We start from the raw sequence: 24,141 nt of genomic DNA, 5'->3' as shown, positions 1-24,141 counted from the left end.
CCTGTCCATGCATGAAGACAGAGCTACAGTGCATTCGGAAAGTATTCAGAGCCCTCGATTCTTTCCACATTTTGTTACCTTACAGCCTTATTATATAATGTATCAAATAATTTTTTTCCCTCATCAATCTACACACAATACCCCATAATGACAAAGCGAAAACAGTTTTTTATACATTTGACCAAATAGAAATAGCTTATTTACATAAGTATTCAGACCCTTTGCAATGAGACTCGAAATTGAGCTAAGGGTCATCCTGTTTCCATTGATCATCCTTGAGATGTTTCTACAACTTGATTGGAGTCCACCTGTGGTAAATTAAATTGATTGGACATGATTTGGAAAGGCACACACCTGTCTATATAAGGACCCACAGTTGACAGTGCATGTCAGAGAAAAAAACAAGCCTTGAGGTCGAAGGAATTGTCCGGAGAGCTCTGACAAAAGATTGTGTCGAGGCACAGATTTGGGGAAGGGTAGCAAAAAAATGTATGCAGCATTGAAGGTCCCCAAGAACACAGTGGCCTCCATCATTTTTAAATGGAAGAAGTTTGGAACCACCAAGACTCTTCCTAGAGCTAGCCACCCGGCCAAACGGAGCTATAGGGGGAGAAGGGCCTCTTGGTCAGGGAGGTGACCAAGAACCCAATGGTCATTCTGACAGAGCTCCAGGGTTCCTTTGCGGAGATTGGAGAACCTTCCAGAAGGACAACCAAAAATTCTAAAAACCTGTTTTTGCTTTGTCATTATGGGGTATTGTGTGTAGATTGATGAGGAGGAAAAAACTATTTAATCAATTTTAGAATAAGGCTGTTATGTAACAAAATGTGGAAAAAGTCAAGGGGTCTGAATACTTTCCGAATGCACTGTTAAGGTATGTTATCTCCCTCCTGGGATGAGAGATTAGAGAAAAGAGTGAAGGATTATGGGTAGCAGAGGAAGTGATGACAGGCCCGAGAGTGACAGTGGCACCTCGACTGTCCCTCCTACATATACTGACACAGGCTGAAACAGACATACTGACAGATATATCCCACCCCTGTCATGTCATTGCCAAAACTACTGTATTTAAAAAATATATATATTTCACCTTTATTTAACCAGGTAAGCTAGTTGAGAACAAGTTCTCATTTACAACTGCGACCTGGTCAAGATAAAGCAAAGCAGTGCGACACAAACAACAACACAGAGTTACACATGGAATAAACAAGCGTACAGTCAATAACACAGTGTGTGCAAATGGCGTGAGGAGGTAAGGCAATAAATAGGCCATAGTAGCGAAGTAATTACAATTTAGAAAATGAACACTGGCGTGATAGATGTGCAGATGATGATGTGCAAGTAGAAATACTGGTGTGCAAAAGTGTAGAAAAGTAAATAAAAACAATATGGGGATGAGGTAGGTAGATTGGATGGGCTATTTACAGACGGGCTATGTACAGCTGCAGCGATCAGTTAGCTGCTCAGATAGCTGATGTTTAAAGTTAGTGAGGGAAATATAAGTCTCCAGCTTCAGCGATTTTTGCAATTCGTTCCAGTCATTGGCAGCAGAGAACTGGAAGGAAAGGCGGCCAAAGCAGGTGTTGGCTTTGGGGATGACCAGTGAGATATACCTGCTGGAGCGCGTGCTACGGGTGGGTGTTGTTATCGTGACCAGTGAGCTGAGATAAGGCGGAGCATTACCTAGCATAGACTTATAGATGACCTGGAGCCAGTGGGTCTGGCGACACATATGTAGCGAGGGCCAGCCGACTAGAGCATACAGGTCGCAGTGGTGGGTGGTATAAGGGGCTTTGGTAACAAAACGGATGGCATTGTGATAGACTGCATCCAGTTTGCTGAGTAGAATGTTGGAGGCTATTTTGTAAATTACATTATGTACAGTATATCTTACCTTATACCCTCTCTCTGTAAGCTACGGTTTCATTTGTTATCATATCCTCATGCCTAAGATGGAAGATGAACAAAAAGATGCAGATAGCAGACATGATGAGGAACACATTGAGGAGAAGACAAAAAGAAAGGGAGAGAGATCCAGGGGTGCTGATGTCACAGGGTCACGAGGAGCCTAGCATGTCTGGGGGGCACGGCATGAGATCTGCATCATGAACTAGTTTCCCAGATATATATATACACACAGAGGCATTATCTACAGGCTCCCATCAAAGACACACTTGTTACAGGGAGAACGGGAGACAACAGGCTCTTTTAGATGGTCCATAAGGCTGTGACATTAGCATGACTCTGCAGATCTAACCCACAGAGATTTGGCTGATCTGAGACTAGCACAGACAGTATAGTCTCTGTGGCCAGCACAGACAGCATGTACTGTAGGGAGCAGTATAGTCTCTGGGACGATATCAACTAAATGGCAAAATAAATTATATATATATATTACTTGACTAAACTAACCATACATGGGAAAAGTGAGTGAGGGGACGTCCAGGTGGCCTAAGCCATTATTGCCTTTAGGAGGCTAATCAATGGTAGATTAGAGCTGGCAAGAGAGATGGAAGGTGATAACACCCACCTTTTAGGTCTTTTTCCATGTCTCCTCTCACTCCTCTCATTGTAGATGAAAACAGAGTTCCCACAAGGTGATGGAAAGCAATGTCACATTCGACAGAGGTGCCCCTGCCACTAAATTAACATTGTCATAATGTATATGCGTGTACTGTATGTGCATGCGTGACCATGTACACGTGTGCACACTTGTGCATGTGTGTGTGTGGCATTCGGTGTGTGTGACATTCAGTGTGTGTGTCTGTGACATTCAGTGTGTGTGTGTGCCCCCACCACATAATTACAGTTGTTTGAACAGGCTGCCTTTGTGCACACTCGAGCCCTGCAGCAAGGAGGAATCACAACATAAAAGATTGCCATTATATAATGTTGTCATATATCTGCAGGCCTATACATCTACAACAGTGGAACCAGCCAGGCCAGACACTGGCTCTGTGTACAGGACAGGAGGAGAGAAAAAGAGAGAGGAGGAGGAAGAGGGTGAAGAGGAGTATCGGCCGGAATCCCAAACTTTGTCTCCTGACTCAAGAACAGGACCGTGTTTGACAGCAAGGGAGGAGGGAGAGAAGACAAGACATGACCAAAACAGGTATTCTCACCACAGCGTAGAGGGGGTCGATTGTTGTTGGCATCTGTGGGGCATGCTGTAATATACAGTAGGCCAGATATGCTTGTAATATCGCTGACTTCATGTTTACAAAGTAGTTGAACAAGGGTGAGGTATCCGATTCTGGCTAATTTAAAATGGTTATTGAATTCTGATCATCGTTCATATTTTTTTACGTTTGTTATTAATCATAATCAATATTTTTTTTGCAAATGTATCATAAACATTCAACCTGTTTCAAATATAACAATGACATTATCTACTGCAAGTAACACACTTAAAACTTTGCACTAAACACTAAACATTTTCCACAAAACTTTTTAAAAGCTCGAAGACACAATATTTCATAACTACTTGCAGTCATCTGAAATCATATTTATTTCCCGGTAGAGTGATTCTACTACGTATATTCCTTGGCATAATTACTCATGTTACCTACACATTTCACAACTGAAAAAAATTACAGTAGTTATATAGTAAGCTGGGACAGAATTTATTGCTGTCTGAGGTTTATGCTGACTACCACATACAGACTATACTCTTGATGGTAGTAAACTAAAAAAACACAATAAAGACTAAATAATGCAGCTGGAATCTTTGTCAGAACGGAATTCCTATTGATCCCTGAACACAATTATACTTTCCTTCCTGATGTTAAGGAATTCTTCCCACCAAAATACTGTTAAGTGGCAGGAAGCCAACCAGGGAATCTGGGAGAGGGATTGTAGCTTGAGGAGATTGGGAGGGAAGTAAGGAAAGAAAGAGGAGGAGGATATGGAGGAGGAGAGAGGGAGGAGGGAAGAGTGGAAACGCTCTCTCGTGATGCCTCTGCTTTTCTTCCCATGCCCCCTGCGCAGGGTAGCATTCTCACCCTGGGACAGCACAGTGCTCCAGCACTACTACACTCTACTCTATAAAGATCCTACTCAACTCTACTCTACTCTACTGTACTCTATTCTACTTTACTCTACTCTACAAAGATCCTACTCTACTCTACTCCAATCCTATTTACTCTACTCTACTCAGATCCTATCTAATCTACTCTAATCTACTCTAGTCAAATCCTATCCTATCCTATCTACTCTACTCAGATCCTGTCCTATCCTATCTACTCAGATCCTATCCTATCCTATCTACTCAACTCAGATCCTATCTAATCTACTCTACTCTAATCTACTCTACTCAGATCATATCCTATCTACTCGACTCAGATCCTATCCTATCTACTCTACTCTAATCTACTCTACTCAGATCCTATCCTATCTACTCGACTCAGATCCTATCCTATCTACTCTAATCTACTCAGATCCTACTATACTCTGCACAGATCTTATTCTACACTACTTTACCCAGCTCCTTTTGATGACATCGGATGCTGTCTGCAAGAGGTACGACTCAGCATCACTGACCTCCACCAACCTCTGTCCTCCAAGCCAGCACATCTCCACTCATCCGACCAGGTCACCACTCCTCTACGTCCCGGTCCCATCCTCCATCCTCCACTCCATCCGTCTCTGAGGGGAAGACACTGCTAGGAAGCAGCTCCAAGGACCCTCTTCCTCAGTGTTGACAGACATCACCATCTGCAGCAAGAACAGGTAAATACCACCACATCACCTTCGATCGTGCATACAAACATAAGGGGGACACTTCAAAGGAGATAAAGGAAACTCAGCCCACTGGGCACTGACGTCATTTCAACATCTAGTTGTGATTTACATGTGGTTGAGTTGTCAGCTAATGTGAATTCAATGTGAAATTAACAAAATATTTCACCATGTCATTGGATTTAGGTTAAAGGTTGGGTGAAAAGAAGTCAAAATTCCCTTACGTTGATAACTTCTTGCAAATCCAATCAGTTTTCCATGTTGATTCAACATCATCACATAGATTTTATTTGTTGAAATGGTGTGAAAACAACAGTGTTGATTCAACCAGTTTTTGTCCAGTGGGAGGGAAAGAGTCTCTTTTCTTAGGTGCACTCAGGGATACCAGGACTTCCACAGGCATCATACAGGTGTCACTCAGTGAGTGTGTGTAAGGGTTGTATAGAGGCATGCTAAATAACATCTGTCTCTTTTATTAATTCTATATTGTTGCTGTGCCACTAAAGCATCATACCCAGTGTCTCTGTCAGTTACTATTTGAGACAGAGCATTGACAGGGCACTGGTCCATAGCCGTGAAGTCTCTGTCACAGACAAGAGTGTAGGGACAATTGCTAGGGGTTCTGGTGTGCATTAGTAGCTCTGTTGTCCCAGGAACACTGTTACTTTCACTCCCTCTCCTCCCCGGACTCCCGTTCTCTTTTTCTCTTTCTTTCCATCTCTCTCGCTCTCTCTCCCTTTCACTTTTTAGTCTCTCTCTGTATGCTCTCTCTCTCTCCCCCCTCTCTCTCTCTCACTCAAACTCTTTGGCTGTGATTCTCTGTGACACCAGCCATATACCTCTCCTCCAGAGTATAATTCATCCAGCCAGCAGCTCAAGAGACAAATATACTTTAACAATGTATTGACCTGCTGTTTTCGACTCTATTTCTCTACCACACCTGCTGTCTCTAACTCTGAATGCTCGGCTATGAAAAGCCAACTGACATTTACTCCTGAGGTGCTGACCTGTTACACCCTCTACAACCACTGTGATTATTATTATTTGACCCTGCTAGTCATCTATGAACGTTCGAACATCTTGGACCATGTACTTTTATAATCTCTACCTGGCACAGCCAGAAGAGGACTGGCCACCCCTCAGAGCCTGGCTCCTCTCTAGGTCTCTTCCTAGGTTCCTGCCGTTCTAGGGAGTTTTTCCTAGCCACCGTGCGTCTACATCTGCATTGCTTGCTGTTTGGGGTTTCAGGCTGGGTTTCTGTATAGCACTTTGTGACATCGGCTGATGTAAAAAGGGCTTTATAAATACATTTGATTGAAATTTGATTGAACAAACTACTTCAACGTTCAGCTGTGTAAGATGACACAGCTGAAATATCAAACCTTACACTGAGAGTACAAAACATCTTTCCATGACATAGACTGACCAGGTGAATCCAAGTAAAAGCTACAGTATGATCCCTTATTGATGTCACCTGTTAAATCCACTTCAGCCAGTGTAGATGAAGGGGAGGAGACAGGTTAAAGAATGATTTTTAAGCCTTGAGACAATTGAGACGTGGATTGTGTGTGTGCCATTCAGAGGGTGAATGTGCAAGACAAAAAATATAACTGCCTTTGAACAGGGTATGGTAGTAGGTGCCAGGCGCACTGGTTTGTGTCAAGAACTGCAACGGTGCTGGGTTTTTCATGCTCAACATTTTCCTGTGTGTATCAAGAAGGGTCCACCACCCAAAGGACATCTGTTTTTTTGTACACTCAGTGTATATTACGAAAGGTTTCTTTCTTGTGTTTATCAGTATGCTGCTGACAATGAGGGATAGTCATACAGCTACACCACCATTTAAAATCTACAAGAAATTATCCATTGTCATCAAATAAGTAAACTAAAAAGGCATGAAGTATCATGAAATATCAAAACGGCATCATTAACAAATACAAGACACATACCAATTTGCCATTAAATAGTACCCACATGTCTACAGCTTAGATGACAGATGTCTACCTTTTTCAGTGTTGTAGCTATAGCTCTTTGTTTACCTCGTAGATGCACATAGTCTCATGACACATGACATAGCACCTTGTCATTAGAGTTTACACAGAAGCCAGGCAGAGATGGGCAATCTTCACTTCCTATCATTTCTAAACACAAGAGAGAAAACTGACAGTCAATGATAACAAGCATGCATTTCAGTGCAGATGGAAATACTGATGCTATTGATAAGAAAGAGCATTATAATAGTGTTAATGTATCGCACAAACATTCCATGGTCTGACACAACCCTGTTCACTAGAAGAACCTTTGGAAACAAAGATAACAGTAAAACATCTGAAGTAACACTTGGTCTCTGTTCTGTATGCTACTGACATTGCCTCACTCTCTACCCTCTTTTCTATGAAAACAAACTAGTGACATAATACTATTAAATCCATAATCCAATTTGATAATCCTGATAACCACAGAAAATATGAACCTCAACTTTATAATCAAACTAGAAATAAGTGCAATAAAACAACATTTTCTTTCAGAACTTAACTTAAATAAAGGTACTTGATAATCAAACATCAAATAGATAAGATCAACTGTCTTCCCCTCTGGCAACAGACTGGTGTCTGGTCTGAGCGACCCAGTAACAATATGCAGTTAAAACAATAGCTCAAAACAGGGATGTGGGTCTGTACAGTTAGTGTGCAGATGAGAAGGCAGACCTCCATGTAAGGTAGCAGATCATCTGGTTAGCTGTGTGTTGTCTGGAGGGGTTAGACAGTGACTGATTTATGGCTTCCCAATCCCCATGGCCTGCTGGTGGCTCACTGCTCTGTAAGTAGCAGTCATGTGGCCCCCTGTCACCCCCCAACTCGCCCAGGGGGTCTATCCCCACCCCGTCATGATTAAACTAATAGTTCATGTTAATCCAGGGGAGGGTCCCGGTGCTTAGAGAGGAGGGTCACTCAGACCTCAAACAGTTTCCGTCTCATATATACAGTACCAGTCAAAAGTTTGGACACACCTACTCATTCAAGGGTTTTTATTTATGTTTACTATTTTCTACATTGTAGAACAATAGTGAAGACATCCAAACGACGAAATAACACATATGGAGTCATGTAGTAACCAAAAAGGTCAAACAAATCAAAATATATTTTATATTACATATTCTTACAAGTAACCACCCTTTGCTTTGATGACAGCTTTGCACACTCTTGGCATTCTCTCAACCAGCTTAACCTGGAATGCTTTTTCAACAGTCTTGAAGGAGTTCCCACATATGCTGAGCTGCTTTTCCTTCACTCTGTGGTCCAATTCATCCCAAACCATCTCAATTGGGTTGAAGTCGGTTGGAGGCCAGGTCTGATGCAGCACTCCATCACTCTCCTTCTTGGAAAAATAGCCCTTACACAGCCTGGAGGTGTGTTGGGTCATTGTCCTGTTGAAAAACAAATGATAGTCCAACTAAGCCCAAACCAGATGGGAAGGTGTATCGCTGCAGAATGCTGTGGTAGCCATGCTGGTTAAGTGTGCTTTGAAGTCACCAGCAAAGCACCCCCACACCATCACACATCCTCCTCCGTGCTTCACTGTGGGAACCACACATGCAGAGATCATCTGTTCACCTACTCTGCGTCTCACAAAGACACAGCGGTTGGAACCAAAAATCTCAAATTTGGACTCATTAGACCAAAGGACAAATTTCCACCGGTCTAATGTTCATAGCTTGTGTTTCTTGGCCCAAGCAAGTCTCTTATTCTTATTGGTGTCCTTTAGTAGTGGTTTATTTGCAGCAATTTGACCATGAAGGCCGAATTCACGCAGTCTCCTCTGAACAGTTGATGTTGATTTCTAAGGCTGGTAACTCTAATGTACTTATCCTCTGCAGCAGAGGTAACTCTGGGTCTTCCTTTCCTGTGGCGGTCCTCATGAGAGCTAGTTTCATCATTGCGCATCATGGTTTTTGTTACTGCACTTGAAGAAACTTTCAAAGTTCTTGAAATTTTACGCATTTTAAAGTAATGATGGACTATTGTTTCTCTTTGCTTATTTGAGCTGTTCTTGCCATAATATGGACTTTAACACTTTTTTGGTTACTACATGATTCAATGTGTGTTATTTCATAGTTTTGATGTCTTCACTAATATTCTACAATGCAGAAAATTGTGAAAATAAAGAAAACCCTTTTGACTGGTAGTGTCTGTTAAAACCAAAACAACGATTGGGCACCTGGTTTATTTCAGGGTGAGTGTGGCATCCTTATCCAACATCTTTGTTCTCTAATGGTACACCAAGCAGTGCACTGGGACTTCAAAGAGTAAGGTGGGAGGAGGGGGATTTGAAGTTTTCTTAATATTTCCCTGAGCTTGTGCCACTGTTGCTATGCTGTCACTGCACAGTACATGCAAGCGGGACTGTTATTGGTGGGGATATTTCGGTTACAAAGCGCCGTTGGCAGAGGCTTTTATACATCTACTTAAAGTGCAAACTGTGGCATACAGTGACATGGTATGCTTTGTTTCTACAGTGTTATAGATAGACCTTAAAACATCCAGGTCAAGGACTACATAAGAATAAAGAAAACTTTGTTAATGGCCATGGGTGTTCAGTATGTTACCAGATTTGTCAATGTCTTCCATCTTAAACAGGCACATGCAGTAACATGGACACAGGACATTACAATCCTTGGTCTACCAACCAGACATACAGTAACATATACCATCTGACAAAACGGGCCCTTTCAGCCATACATAATGGCACTAATACATACTTAATGGACAAGGCATATCACTTCTTTGCTAGGAGTTTCATTTCAACACATAGCATTGCATGGAATCTCCCAGTGGAAACCTATGGCTCTTAAAGTGACTGTCTAAATGTTTTTAAGATGCTGTGGTAGTCATATTGTTGTTCTATATTCATGTTATATACTGTATATTGTTGTTCTATATATTGTTGTTCTTTATATTGTTGTTATATATATTGTTGCTATATATATTGTTGTTATATACTGTATATTGTTGTTCTTTATATTGTTTGTCAATATATTGTTGTTCTTTATATTGTTGCTATATATATTGTTGTTATATAGTGTATATTGATGTTCTTTATATTGTTTTTCTATATATTGTTGTTATATATAGTATGGTTGTTCTACAGTGCATTCGGAAAGAATTCAGACCCATTGACTTTTTCCACATTTTGTTACGCTACAGGCTAATTCTAGAATTGATTAAATAAATACAAATCCCATCAATCTACACACAATAACCCATAATGACAAAGAGAAAACAGGTTTTTAGACATTTTTGCATATATAATAAAAATAAAAAACAGAACACAGTGACATCCATCATTCATAAATGGAAGAAATTTGGAACCACCAAGACTCTTCCTAGAGCTGGCTGTCTGGCCAAACTGAGCAATCGGGGGAGTAGGGCCTTTGTCAGGGAGGTGACCAAGAAATGATGGTCACTCTGATAGAGCTCCAGAGTTCCTCTGTGGAGATGGGAGAACCTTTCAGAAGGACAACCATCTCTACAGCACTCCACCAATCAGACGTTTATGGTAGAGTGGCCAGACGGAAGCCACTCCTGAGTAAAAGTCACATGACAGCCCGCTTGGAGTTTGCCAAAAGGCACCAAAAGGACTTTCAGACCATGAGAAACAAGATTCACTGGTCTAATGAAACCAAGATTGAACTATTTGTCCTGAATTACAAGAGTCATGTCTGGAGGAAACCTGGCACCATCCCTACGGTGGAGCATGGTGGTGGCAGCATCATGCTTTGGGGATGTTTTTCAGCGGCAGGGACTGGGAGACTAGTCAGCATCGAGGGAAAGATGAACGGAACAAAGTACAGAGAGATCCTTGATGAAAACCTGCTCCAGAGTGCTCAGGACCTCAGACTGGGGCGAAGGTTTACCTTCCAACAAGACAATGACCCTAAGCACACAGCCAAGACAACGCAGGATTGGCTTTGGGATAAGTCTCTGAATGTCCTTGAGTGGCTCAGCCAGAGCCCGGACTTGAACCCAATTGAACACCTCTGGAGAGACCTGAAAATAGGTGTGCAGCGACGCTCCCCAACCTGACAGAGCTTGAGATGATCTGCAGAGAAGAATGGGAGAAACTCCCCAAATACAGGTATGCCAAGCTTGTAGCTTCATACCCAACAAGACTCGAGGCTGTAATCGCTGCCAAAGGTGTAAATGTGATATTTCAGTTTGTATTTTTTATAAATTTGCAAAAATTTCTAAAAACCTGTCTTTACTTTGTCCTTATGGGGTATTGTGTGTAGATTGATGAGGGAAAAAACAATTTCATCAATTTTAGAATAAGGCGTAACGTAAGGCATAAGGCGTAACGTAACACAACGTAACAATGTAACACAATGTGGAAAGAGTCAAGGGGTCTGAATACTTTCTGAATGCACTGTATATATTGTTGTTCTATATATTGTTGTTACATATAATGTTGTTATATACTGTATATTGTTGTTCTATATGTTGTTGTTATATACTGTATATTGTTGTGTTATATATTGTTGTTCTATATATTGTTGTTACATATAATGATGTTATATACTGTATATTGTTGTTCAATATGTTGTTGTTATATACTGTATATTGTTGTGTTATATATTGTTGTTCTATATATTTTTGTTATATACAGTACCAGTCAAAAGTTTGGAAATACCTACTCATTTAAGGGTTTTTCTTAATTTTGACTATTTTCTACATTGTAGAATAATAGTGAAGACATCAACACTATGAAATAACACATATGGAATCATGTAGTAACCAAAAAAGGGTTAACTTCTATGGGCTACGTGGGACGCTAGCGTCCACCTGCGGGACACAGCCAGTGAAATATCAGGGCGGCAAATTCAAAAACAACAAAATGTCATAATTCAACTTTCTCAGACATACAACTATTTTACACCATTTTAAAGATACACTTCTCCTTGATGTAACCACATTGTCTGATTTCAAAAAGGCTTTACAGCGAAAGCAAAACATTAGATTGTGTTAGGAGAGTACATAGACAAAAATAATCACACAGCCATTTTACAAGCAAGGACGTGTGTCAATGTGTCAATAAAACCCAAAACACAGCTAAATGAACCACTAACCTTTGACGATCTTCATCAGATGACACTCCTAGGACATTATGTTACACAATACATGTATGTTTTGTTCGATAAAGTTCATATTTATATCCAAAAACGACATTTTACATTGGCGCGTGATGTTCAGAAAATGTATTCCCACCAAAACATCCGGTGAATGTGCACATCAATTTACAAAAATACTCATCATAAACGTTGACAAAATATATAACAATTATTTAAAGAATTATAGATAGACTACTCCTGGATGCAACCGCTGTGTCAGATTTTAAAATAGCTTAGTACATAGCTCAGCCATCACAGCGAGCTATACAGACACCCGCCAAGTTCGGGGCAACCTAAACTCAGAATTAGTATTAGAAATATTGTCTTACCTTTGCTGATCTTCGTCAGAATGCACTCCCAGGACTGCTACTTCAACAAGAAATGTTGTTTTTGTTCGAAATACTCCATATTTATGTCCAAATACCTCCGTTTTGTTTGTGCGTTCAGGTCAATATCCAAAGGCATACCACGCGAGCACGGTACCAGAGACGAAAAGTCAAAATGTTCCATTACCGTACTTAGAAGCATGTCAAATGCTGTTTAAAATCAATCTTTATGGTATTTTTTACGTAAAATTGTGATAATATTCCAACCGGACAATAGCATATTCATTCAAGAAGAAAAAGAAGGAACGGCGCGCTCGCGTGACCGCGCATATCCAATCCCTTTGTTGCCAGGCAGTCCACTCAGTAACTGAGCTCCTATTATCTGCCCAGTGACAGAATGCTCAAGCCACTTTCTGAAGGCTGTTGACAGCCAATGGAAGCCTTAGGAAGTGCAACGTCACCCCACAGACACTGTAGTTTCGATAGAGAATCAAAAGAAGAACTACAATTCTCAGACTTCCCACTTCCTGCTTGGATTTTTCTCCGGTTTTTGCCTGCCATATGAGTTCTGTTATACTTACAGACACCATTCAAACAGTTTTAGAAACGTCAGAGTGTTTTCTATCCAAATCTACTAATAATATGCATATTCTAGTTTCTGGGCCAGAGTAGTAACCTGTTTAAATTGGGTACGTTTTTCATCCGGCCGTGAAAAAACTGCCCCCTACACCCCAACAGGTTAAACAAATCAAAATACCTTCAACCCATGAATCCATATGTGTTATTTCATAGATTTGATGTCTTCACTAATATTCTACAATGTAGAAAATAGTAGAAAGAAAGAAAAACCCTTAAATGAATAAATGTGTCCAAACTTTTGACTGGTACTGTACATTGTTGTTCTACTTATTGTTGTTATATACTGTAAATTGTTGTTCTACTTATTGTTGTTATGTACTGTATATTGTTGTTCTATATATTGTTGCTCTATTTATTGTTGTTATATACTGTATATTGTTTTTCTATACTGAATATTGTTGTTCTATATATTGTTGTTATATACTGTATATTGTTGTTCTATATATTGTTGTTATATACTGTATATTGTTGTTCTATATATTGTTGTTATATGCTGTATATTGTTGTTATATATATTGTTGTTATATACTGTATATTGTTGTTCTATATATTGTTGTTATATGCTGTATATTGTTCTATATGTTGTTGTTCTAAATATTGCTGTTCTATATATTGTTGTTTTTCTTATATATTGTTGTTCTATATATTGTTGTTATATACTGTGTATTGTTTGTAACAGGTGTCGTGTGTGGAGGACCAAGACGCAACAGGGAAGTGTATACTCATCTTCTCTTTTTAATATATAAGAAGGAGAAACAAAATAAACACGTATACAATTAACAGAAAACGACTAACAGTTCTGTCAGGTGACAAGCACAAAACAGAATACAACTACCCACAATCCAAAATACAAACACACCCCTAATTATGGGACCTTCAATCAGAGGCAACGATAGACAGCTGCCTCCAACTGAAGGCCCCAACACCAATTAACTAAACATAGAAATACAAATGACTAGACAGAACATAGAAATAAACTAACATAGAACAATAACCAAAACCCTGGACTAATAAATCAAATACCCCTCTCTACATGGACACATACACACAACCACCCTGAACCACATAAAACAAATACCCCCTGCCACGTCCTGACCAAACTAAACACTAACAAATAACACCTTTACAGGTCAGAACGTGACATTGTTGTTCTATATATTGTTGTTATATACTGTACATTGTTGTTCTACATATTGTTGGTCTATTTATTGTTGTTATATACTGTATATTGTTGTTCTATACAGTATATTGTTGTTATATATATTGTTGTTATATACTGTACATTGTTGTTCTATATATTGCTGTTCTATATATTGTTGTTATATACTGTATATTGTTGTACTATATATTGTTGTTATATACTGTATATTGTTGTTCTATATGTTGTTGTTCTATATATTGTTGTTTTTCCTATATATTGTTGTTTTTCCTATATATTGTTGGTCTATATATTGTTGTCATATATTGTATATTGTTGTTATATATTATTGTTATATATATTTTTGTTATATATATTGTTGTTATATATAGTGTTGTTATATATATTGCTGTTATATACTGTATTGTCACAGCTGTCGAGGAAGATAGAATGGGACCAAGGCGCAGCGGGTTGCGTGCTCTTTATTATAAAAATCTTTATTATAAAAATGAGAACACCACGAAAAACAATAAACAAACTAACGACAGGAACAGAGTAGCATGCTCAACAAAAGCAGTGCTAACAAATAACTACCCACAAGTGACAAACAAAACACACACCTACTTAAAGGACTCCCAATCAGAGGCAACTAGAAACACCTGCCTCCAATTGAGAGTCCAGCACCCAACCTACACATAGAAAAACTAACCTAGAACATACCCATAGAAATACAAACATAAACCAGTGACCAACAAACCCCGTAATACATAAATCAACTACCCTCTGCCACGTCCTGATCAAACTACAATAACAAAATATCCTCTATACTGGTCAGGACGTGACATGTATGCTGTTGTTATATACACTGCTCAAAAAAATAAAGGGAACACTTAAACAACACAATGTAACTCCAAGTCAATCACACTTCTGTGAAATCAAACTGTCCTCTTAGGAAGCAACACTGATTGACAATAAATGTCACATGCTGTTGTGCAAATGGAATAGACAACAGGTGGAAATTATAGGCAATTAGCAAGACACCCCCAATAAAGGAGTGGTTCTGCAGGTGGGGACCACAGACCACTTCTCAGTTCCTATGCTTCCTGGCTGATGTTTTGGTCACTTTTGAATGCTGGCGGTGCTTTCACTCTAGTGGTAGCATGAGACGGAGTCTACAACCCACACAAGTGGCTCAGGTAGTGCAGCTCATCCAGAATGGCACATCAATGCGAGCTGTGGCAAGAAGGTTTACTGTGTCTGTCAGCGTAGTGTCCAGAGCATGGAGGCGCTACCAGGAGACAGGCCAGTACATAAGGAGACGTGGAGGAGGCCGTAGGAGGGCAACAACCCAGCAGCAGGACCGCTACCTCCGCCTTTGTGAAGGAGGAGCAGGAGGAGCACTGCCAGAGCCCTGCAAAATGACCTCCAGCAGGCCACAAATGTGCATGTGTCTGCTCAAACGGTCAGAAACAGACTCCATGAGGGTGGTATGAGTGCCCGACGTCCACAGGTTGGGGGTTGTGCTTACAGCCCAACACCGTGCAGGACGTTTGGCATTTGCCAGAGAACACCAAGATTGGCAAATTCGCCACTGGCGCCCTGTGCTCTTCACAGATGAAAGCAGGTTCACACTGAGCACATGTGACAGACGTGACAGAGTCTGGAGACGCCGTGGAGAACGTTCTGCTGCCTGCAACATCCTCCAGCATGACCGGTTTGGCGGTGGGTCAGTCATGGTGTGGGGTGGCATTTCTTTGGGGGGCCGCACAGCCCTCCATGTGCTCGCCAGAGGTAGCCTGACTGCCATTAGGTACCGAGATGAGATCCTCAGACCCCTTGTGAGACCATATGCTGGTGCGGTTGGCCCTGGGTTCCTCCTAATGCAAGACAATGCTAGACCTCATGTGGCTGGAGTGTGTCAGCAGTTCCTGCAAGAGGAAGGCATTGATGCTATGGACTGGCCCGCCCATTCCCCAGACCTGAATCCAATTGAGCACATCTGGGACATCATGTCTCGCTCCATCCACCAACGCCACGTTGCACCACAGACTGTCCAGGAGTTGGAGGATGCTTTAGTCCAGGTCTGGGAGGAGATCCCTCAGGAGACCATCCGCCACCTCATCAGGAGCATGCCCAGGCGTTGTAGGGAGGTCATACAGGCACGTGGAGGCCACACACACTATTGAGCCTCATTTTGACTTGTTTTAAGGACATTACATCAAAGTTGGATCAGCCTGTAGTGTGGTTTTCCACTTTAATTTTGAGTGTGACTCCAAATCCAGACCTCCATGGGTTGATAAATTGGATTTCCATTGATTATTTTTGTGTGATTTTGTTGTCAGCACATTCAACTATGTAAAGAAAAAAGTATTTAATAAGATTATTTCTTTCATTCAGATCTAGGATGTCTGCAAAACTGACAAAAAAAAGGGGCAGAAATGGGGAGATTTTTTCATTCATTCAGATCTAGGATGTGTTATTTTAGTGTTCCCTTTATTTTTTGGAGCAGTATATATTGTTGTCCTCTATGGGTACAGAAAAGGTGCACGTCAGTGGGTCAGACTAATGATGATAGTATTAAAGGGAGTATGTGTGTAAATCAACCCTGCCCCCTGTTATTCTCATCTGGTGGATACATGAGAGGAGGGAGAGATTGGGGATGATGGGTGGGGGAGATTGGGAGATTGGGAAGGAGAACAGGGTTGTGATGGGAAGTGGTTGGAAAGAATAGGGGATGGAGGAGGGGTGGCTGTTTTGTAGCAAGACTTATTTCTCTCAACAAGCCTGTGTAAAGTTTTCTAATTTACTTGTCTGTGTGAGGGAATCACTTTCCTCTCATATAGTTCAGTAAAGTAGACTGACCAGTTCTGATAGTACTCTTGCAGGAGTCTATATACCTGTGGTAAGCAAAGATAGAGCATTGAAGACTTGAGAGAGGACTAACTGGGGTTGTGGGTTAGGATTTTCAAGTGAGTCATCACTTGTTAAACGTCACTTGTTAACACAGAAAAAAGTCTTACACTCAGCGTTTTAAAAGGCAGCTATAAATTATAGAGACCAGTCCCATGAATGGAGTGGTGGCTCTCCAGCTGGAGAAGGACTAACTGCCCTCTAAGGCAATGCTTTGAGCCCAGGCAGAGAGGAGAGGCGTCAGACAGGATTTATTGTTGTTGTGTTGCTGCCTGCCCTGCCCTGCCCTGCATGGAGAGAACACACTGCGTTCATTCCAATGGCATTGTAAGCCCTGCTGCTGCTGCTGGGTGTGTAGCTGCACTGCAGGGGAATAGCAGTCACCAACACACACTAGCGATGCAGTTTGCTAGCCATTTCATCTCTAAGGAATACAGCCTGGCTGCTCTCCAGTCAAGGTCAACTCAATGTCCATGTATGTATAAACGACTGTAAATACCAGCCAAGATTCTACCTCTACTATACTGGACCACAGGTTGTCTATATCACTCTGTTTGTCTCTCTTGTTATTTCCTGATCCACTCTCTGTCTATAGGCTGCTCCACTACAGGTCCCTATGGTAAGAGTTAAGGCATGACACCCACTTTTCCAACCCTCTGTAGCCCTCCGTTTACAGTATGTTCACTAAATGCAGTGCAACCTCACTCAATGCAAAGTGTGTAGGCCTACTGTCCAACCACAACCCCATCCCTAAACATACAGGATTCTCTTACTCTCTTGTATTAACAATAACTCTCTTTCTCTATACAGTACAATACAGACCACAGACTCTCTCCATGCCGACGCAGCCTATGGCCTCATCTGCCTACCTGCTCTGTAACGTCCCCTGTGCTCTGATCAATGTCAAAGAGACGTAGCTGAGTGATGTGCAATACCCAGTGTGCGCAGTGTTACATACCTCATAGCCCATTACTCGGAGACAGATATTATAAACCAATACGACAGCTATGACAGTGTACAGATGATCCATGGTGCTACCAGTGTATTACAGTAAATCCCTAGTTATTACTGGGCATCTAGGAATGGAACAATCTCAGATGTGACGGCAAATATGGGAAGATACCAGGTGGTGCTATGTATACATCAGGACAAATGACTGGAACTTCTCTCTTGACTAGTAATGACACATACGCAAAACTTGTCATTTTTGTTAACATATTTTTCAATGCAGTGCATCCCTCCCTATTGTATTTAAACAAAACTGTTTAACCTTCAGCCAACCACTTTCTAAAAAGCAATCACTCCTCTCATCCAGCTCCACCACTCCTCCTTTTCCATTCATATCAAATTAGCTCTCTTCCCAACTACGAGTTATTAAGAGGGAGGTTTCCTTTTAAGTGGCTTGTCTTTAGGAAATCATATTGTTTGGGATTGCTTCCTCTGAGAATAAGAACAGGAAGTAAAGTAAAGGAGGGAGACACTGAGACCGCTCGGGCCAACTCCAACCGATTGAGGTATCCGCTCCGTTCCCGTTTCTCAGTGTAGCTAAGATTCCATTCCCACCACGCTATGGCCGGTGTGTATGTGTGTTTGTCCAGACAGACTGACAGACTAATAATTGCTCCAGTGACAGGTCTGTGCCCCCGGTGCCCATGCTTCTACCTCTCACCCCTCTTACCCTCCTCTGACTGACCATGCCAACTCTGTCTGGGAACAAAAAAAAATGTCAAATAAAGTCTGAGAAATAAACACAGTCAGAAATATCAAGAGTGACTCATAAGGGTGCGGGTCTAAAGCTTACTGGAATGCTCAAGATACAGAATGAAGAACAATAACAAAAGATGACCTCACCACTTTGAGCAAATTTGTCTGAACATACCATAACTTGCTTTAACTAACTAAGCACAACATTAGTCTATTTGAGTCTATGTATACGTCTGACTTCATTATGGTCCTAATAATGTAGCTAATGTTGGCCAGCCAGGCTAGACAGCCTGTAGGTTGGGTTGTAAACTTGTGAGGAAACCCTTTGTCAGTCCAGCCTGGTAGCAAAATGACTGTTTTAATGTTTTAACTCCTACCTCCTGCTATTGTTAAGGCCAGGCTCTCACTCCCTTCCTCTTGTCTAGGCTGGCTACACCTCAGTTTTTTGTGACTTGCTGTCGACACATTATCTAATGGCAAGAAAGCATTATAGCTAGCCAAAGCTGTGTGCTGATTTGATAGTTGGATTTTGATAGTTTTTTTAAAGACCCTGTGGCGAATTCAATTAATTCAATTAATTCAATTACTTTGCGAGCACTAAATGCGAGCATTTAGGGAGCATGGAATTTAAGGGTTTTAGCTTGGCTAACTCTCCTACATATCAGTTCTGAGCTCAGGGAATGGATGGATACCGCTAACATTTCCACTCTCCTGTTCTCATAGTGGTGCTTTTTCCAGTGTCCCAGTCTCATTGACCCTCTCCCCTCCCCTCCTCACCCCTCTGCCCCTCTCCCCTCCCTGAAACTCAATCCGCCTGGGGGAATAAGAGCACTGACTCTGCTTGGAACACCACCCGGTTTCCATCCAACTGCCATAAACCAGGGAGAGAGAACTGCCGAACGTCTCATGGTCATAGTCACTTCACAGCGAGAGTGAGAGAGGCAGATAAGATGGAGCCAGTGTCCTACTCACCGTACAGTCTTAACCATGTTCTAAGAGAAATTTAACAAACATTTCAAAACAGCTTTATGGATAACAATCAATGGGATATGACACACACGGTAAGATACGTTTGTGTGTATTTGTATGCGTGTGTGGGTGGGTGGAGGTATACACAGGTATAAGATACTTTTTTCCCCCTGTTGAGTATTTGTAGTAAAATTCAGATTAGTTCACTCAGTGAGTACTTAGTGGTACCAGTGAGTCTGAGGCTGAAATGGTGGAAAAACCTCTCAGACTGTTCTACCGTCATCCTTTCTGCTGTAACTCATTGTTATTAGTTACTCATTGCCATCCTAAATCGTGCTCTGGGTATATATTTAGACAGCTCTCTGTCTCTCTGATGTTTCCTGTTGAGGACTGATGGATTGGTTTAACCCTTGGATGATTGGGGCATTTATGACACCCATAAAACTGTCTACTGAGATGCCTTATAGGGGTATTAGACACACACCAGCCTGTCACTGCCATGTTTGGGTCTCACCCTAACTCTCACACTGAGGTCAAGGTGCAACGTCACATACACACGCACACGCACACACATACACATACACACAGGCACACATATACACACACACGCACACATACACACACACACACACACACACGCACACATGCACACACACACATACAAATCACAGAAGGAGTGGAACTTAGAGATGGAAAGTGTAGAGAGAGTGAAAAACATCAAACATCAAAGGCGTCAATTAACCGGTTCAAACATGGTGACCGAGGATTGTTGCCAGGTGCTCTGGAGATTATGAAGATTGTCACAGAATTCCATTTGTAACATTAGGCACTACTAGCTCCTAGCCTTGTGCTGCCCTATGGTCCATCAACCGCTCTGTCTGTCATACATTATCTGGGTTATAATGTGTCAGTGTCAAGGATTGCAACAAAATCATACAAATATAATTTCTCAGAAACAACCTCACTATTTACTTCGAAATGCCATAAAACATACATTGTGTTTGTGTGTGTTGTGGGAAAAGGATCATTCTCAGGCCGTTGTGTCGTGTCCAAATCTCCAGGCTGATCACAGGCTATTTATACCATGCCACACACACACTGGTCATTTATCACCAGGATAAGGGAGTCTCTAGGCTGTCATGGTTGATCATAATCTACATTTTGTCTCCTTTCTTTACTCTGCCCATTTTCTTTCTTCACTGCCTGTCTTTCTATCTCTTCTCCATTCTCTCCCTCCCTCCTTGACCCATTTCTCTCTCTCTCCTTTACCCATACTCTGCCCCTCTCTATCTTCCTCTCTCCCTCTCCTCCTCTCTCAGGTGTGCCAGTGACCAGTGAGCAGACATGGGGGACTGGAGTCTTCTGGGGAACTTCCTGGAGGAAGTTCAGGAACATTCCACGTCGGTAGGGAAGGTGTGGCTCACCGTCCTCTTCATCTTTAGGATCCTGGTGCTGGGCACAGCCGCTGAGTCCTCATGGGGAGACGAACAGAGTGACTTCCTGTGCGACACCCAGCAGCCCGGTTGTACCAATGTCTGTTATGACCGGGCGTTTCCTATCGCACACATCCGCTACTGGGTCCTACAGATCGTCTTCGTGTCCACACCATCACTGATCTACATGGGCCACGCCATGCACATAGTGCGGAGGGATGAGAAACGAAAAAGGAGGGAGCAGGAGAAGACAGAGGGGATGGAGGAGGAGGAGGGGAGGGGAGAGGGGGGGAGCGTATCGGGTGAGAAAGCGTATCTCCAGCAGAGGGATTGTGGGAAGGCGCTGGAGGCATCTGGGCGGGTTCGCCTACGGGGGGCGCTGTTATCCACGTACATTCTGAGCATCCTGATCCGCACGGTGATGGAGGTGATCTTCATCGTGGTCCAGTACATGATCTATGGAGTCTTCCTCAGGGCTCTGTACCACTGCAAGGCCTGGCCCTGCCCCAACCCAGTCAACTGCTACATGTCCCGGCCCACAGAAAAGAACGTATTCATCGTCTTCATGCTGGTGGTGGCAGGTGTCTCCCTCCTCCTCTCTGTGGTCGAGCTCTACCACCTGGCCTACAGGCGGTACAGGAAGTGCAGACGCACTCGCGCCTCCCTCAAAAACACCACTCATAATGCTGTGGCAATCCCCTTCACCAGGGACCCCGACAACCCAAGTCACAACTCCCCAGGCTGCACCCCTCCCCCTGACTTTCGCCAGTGCTTGGTGTTGTCGGGGACAATGACCCCCTTGACCCCTGTGAACCCCATGAACTCCATGCCTTCTCACCCCTTCAACAACAGAATGGCGCACCAGCAGAACTCCGTCAACATGGCCACCGAGCGCCACCATTCCCATGATGACCTGGAGGGAGAGGGAGGTTTCCTGAGGATGAACTACAACCAGGTGCCAGGGGAGATGCCCAGCGGGTGCTCTGCGCCACCCTTACTGCATACCGGGTACCTGAAGGACAAACAGAGCCTCAGCAAGATCAGCGGCACCAGCAGCCGGGTTCGACCAGACGACCTGGCCGTGTAGAACCAGACAGACGGAGAGAGAGAGACAGAGGGGCTTAGAAGGTGCGGAGGGAGAGGACTTTCAGACACACAGAGAGAGAAAGGCCCTGCTTAGAGGAGAGTGGAGCAGGCTGGGTATATATACGCAGCCAGAGACAGAGAAGGGGAGCAGGCAAGACAGACACCGGGGCTAAAGATGGATGTGTTAGCTCCATTGTTAGCTCCATTCAGCCCAAATCTAGGGGAACTGTGGAAGATTGCCTGGCCTAGAACTCCATGAGCACTACAGGAAGAAAGCCATTGGGGTCTGTAAGATCCCTGGGAGTGGGTTGAATGGATCTTGAGAACTTTTGCATATTGGACTGAGCTTTGAGACTGTGACCGTTGGTGCTGGGAGAACTGGTTGTTTTTGTTAGAGCAACAAGTGGCCGGCCAAGCTTGAAACATGGACTGTGATAACGTTGATCAAATATTGACATTGAAGCAAAATATAAATATACCTTTTAAATCACTGTGTGGAAAAAGCCTTGAAATAAATAACAGATAATTGCACATTGTATGTTTTTGATGTTTTAAAGTACCTTTAAATCTGAGAATATTGTACTTTAAACTTGCACAATCAGTATGCTAAAAACTGTCCCACTGTCTATCCAGCTGCCCATTATAATAACACAAACATTTACAAGCATGCAAATGTAAACACGCACACACAAGCATGCACGAAAACACACACACACATGCACACACTGCTCTCATCGGAGGACAAAACCCTATCCTCAGGGGTCTGACCAAACAGTGTTGCCCCGATCCCTGGCATCCAGTGACGGAGGCTATTTGCAGCTGTCATGTTGTTTGGAAAGTGAAATTGTGACACACATCCCTGCAATGCAATCCATTGTGCATTATATCACCTTCAAATATAGCAGGAGCAACTGTGTTCTCTGTGTTTAATCCTGATGGCATACAAACAGAAACATAGCACCAGCATTATCTTCCAGTCAGAAGTAAGGACAAGGGACAGCTGTGCCAAAATAACTGATTTCTCTCCATTCAACAGACGCTTAGACCAATAATTACAGAGGGTTGTATGCACTCAGGTACAGATAGTGAAGAGCTATGCAAAAGTGCCTACAAAATGTGAATCTACAAAATGTTCAAAGTCAAAGTCTTTTAGCTCCATGTTAGATGTGTGAACATGTCCTGATATAATTTAAAAGTGTGTTCAAAAGTCATATACAGTATGGATACAAATAATTTACCTTCAATCAAGGCACAAGTTTGGAAAGTTGATCATCCTTCAGTATATTTCAGCGTTTCTTTTTTTGTTAACCACTAGGTGGTGAAATTTCCCCTTGAACATTTAAAATACAGTGTAGTTCCTTCATTGTGACTGTGAAACTGTTGATTGTCACATTAGTAGCTATCCACCTCTCTTCCATATCTTTTCATCTTTGTTTAAATTTGATTTATTTTTGTTTAACTGTGTGAGGCTGGTCATAAAATGACATGTCTAGGCCTATAGGCTAATAGAGAAGGCATAACCACAATCTGTGAAGTTCTCAACTGATTTTGCACTAGGCTAGGCCTTTTGGGGTTTGGAATATAAAGACCTCTTTGTAATTACATGAATCATATTTTCTTTATCTATAGAGAGGAACAACCAGTAATTTACAGTAATAGTATTTTGGAATGCCAACAAACGGGTGACTGGTTGACATTTCTCTGTGCACATTTCAATGTCATTGTGTTCTTGTAAAGTCTGCAATAAAACGAATATGTCAAATAAATTGTTCTCACAGAAGTTAATGGGCTTGTTTGACATTGCAGCCAACAGTGCAGGCGATCTGCCAGACTAATCTACAAATCACCTTGCATCATAAATAACTACTTATTGTTATTTGTAGATCAGTCAATCACCATTTACCCACAAAGGATCATGGATGTGATGCTCTCGAACACGGTCAATGTAACGCATACCTTCTCAGAAAAAGTCTACCACAGCCCAAACATTTGTCCTCTACAGACTGGTCCTAAAAATAGTTGCCTTCAAAGAAA

General features: G+C 42.1%; 1 protein-coding gene across 3 annotated transcripts; it reads left to right on the top strand.

The window, feature by feature from the left end:
- Positions 1-2,937: 2,937 nt before the first annotated feature.
- Positions 2,938-23,873, top strand: LOC106586638 (gap junction alpha-5 protein). Of its 3 annotated transcripts, XM_014174142.2 has the most exons (3): positions 2,938-3,112; positions 4,484-4,728; positions 20,908-23,873. In XM_014174142.2, exon 3 carries the CDS (start codon positions 20,933-20,935, stop codon positions 22,106-22,108), a length of 1,176 nt encoding a protein of 391 aa, XP_014029617.1. In that variant the 5' UTR covers positions 2,938-3,112; positions 4,484-4,728; positions 20,908-20,932; the 3' UTR covers positions 22,109-23,873. The 3 variants fall into 3 exon arrangements, with proteins under 3 accessions (XP_014029617.1, XP_045563656.1, XP_014029618.1); XM_045707700.1 differs by lacking the exon at positions 2,938-3,112 and having other exon boundaries at positions 4,007-4,728; XM_014174143.2 differs by lacking the exons at positions 2,938-3,112; positions 4,484-4,728 and adding an exon at positions 18,828-19,680.
- Positions 23,874-24,141: the final 268 nt, after the last annotated feature.

The sequence above is a fragment of the Salmo salar genome, chromosome ssa25, assembly GCF_905237065.1.
Source record: "Salmo salar chromosome ssa25, Ssal_v3.1, whole genome shotgun sequence".
NCBI lineage: Eukaryota > Metazoa > Chordata > Actinopteri > Salmoniformes > Salmonidae > Salmo > Salmo salar.
Note: the sequence above shows the minus strand (reverse complement) of the source record. Positions and strands in the feature narration are given on the sequence as shown.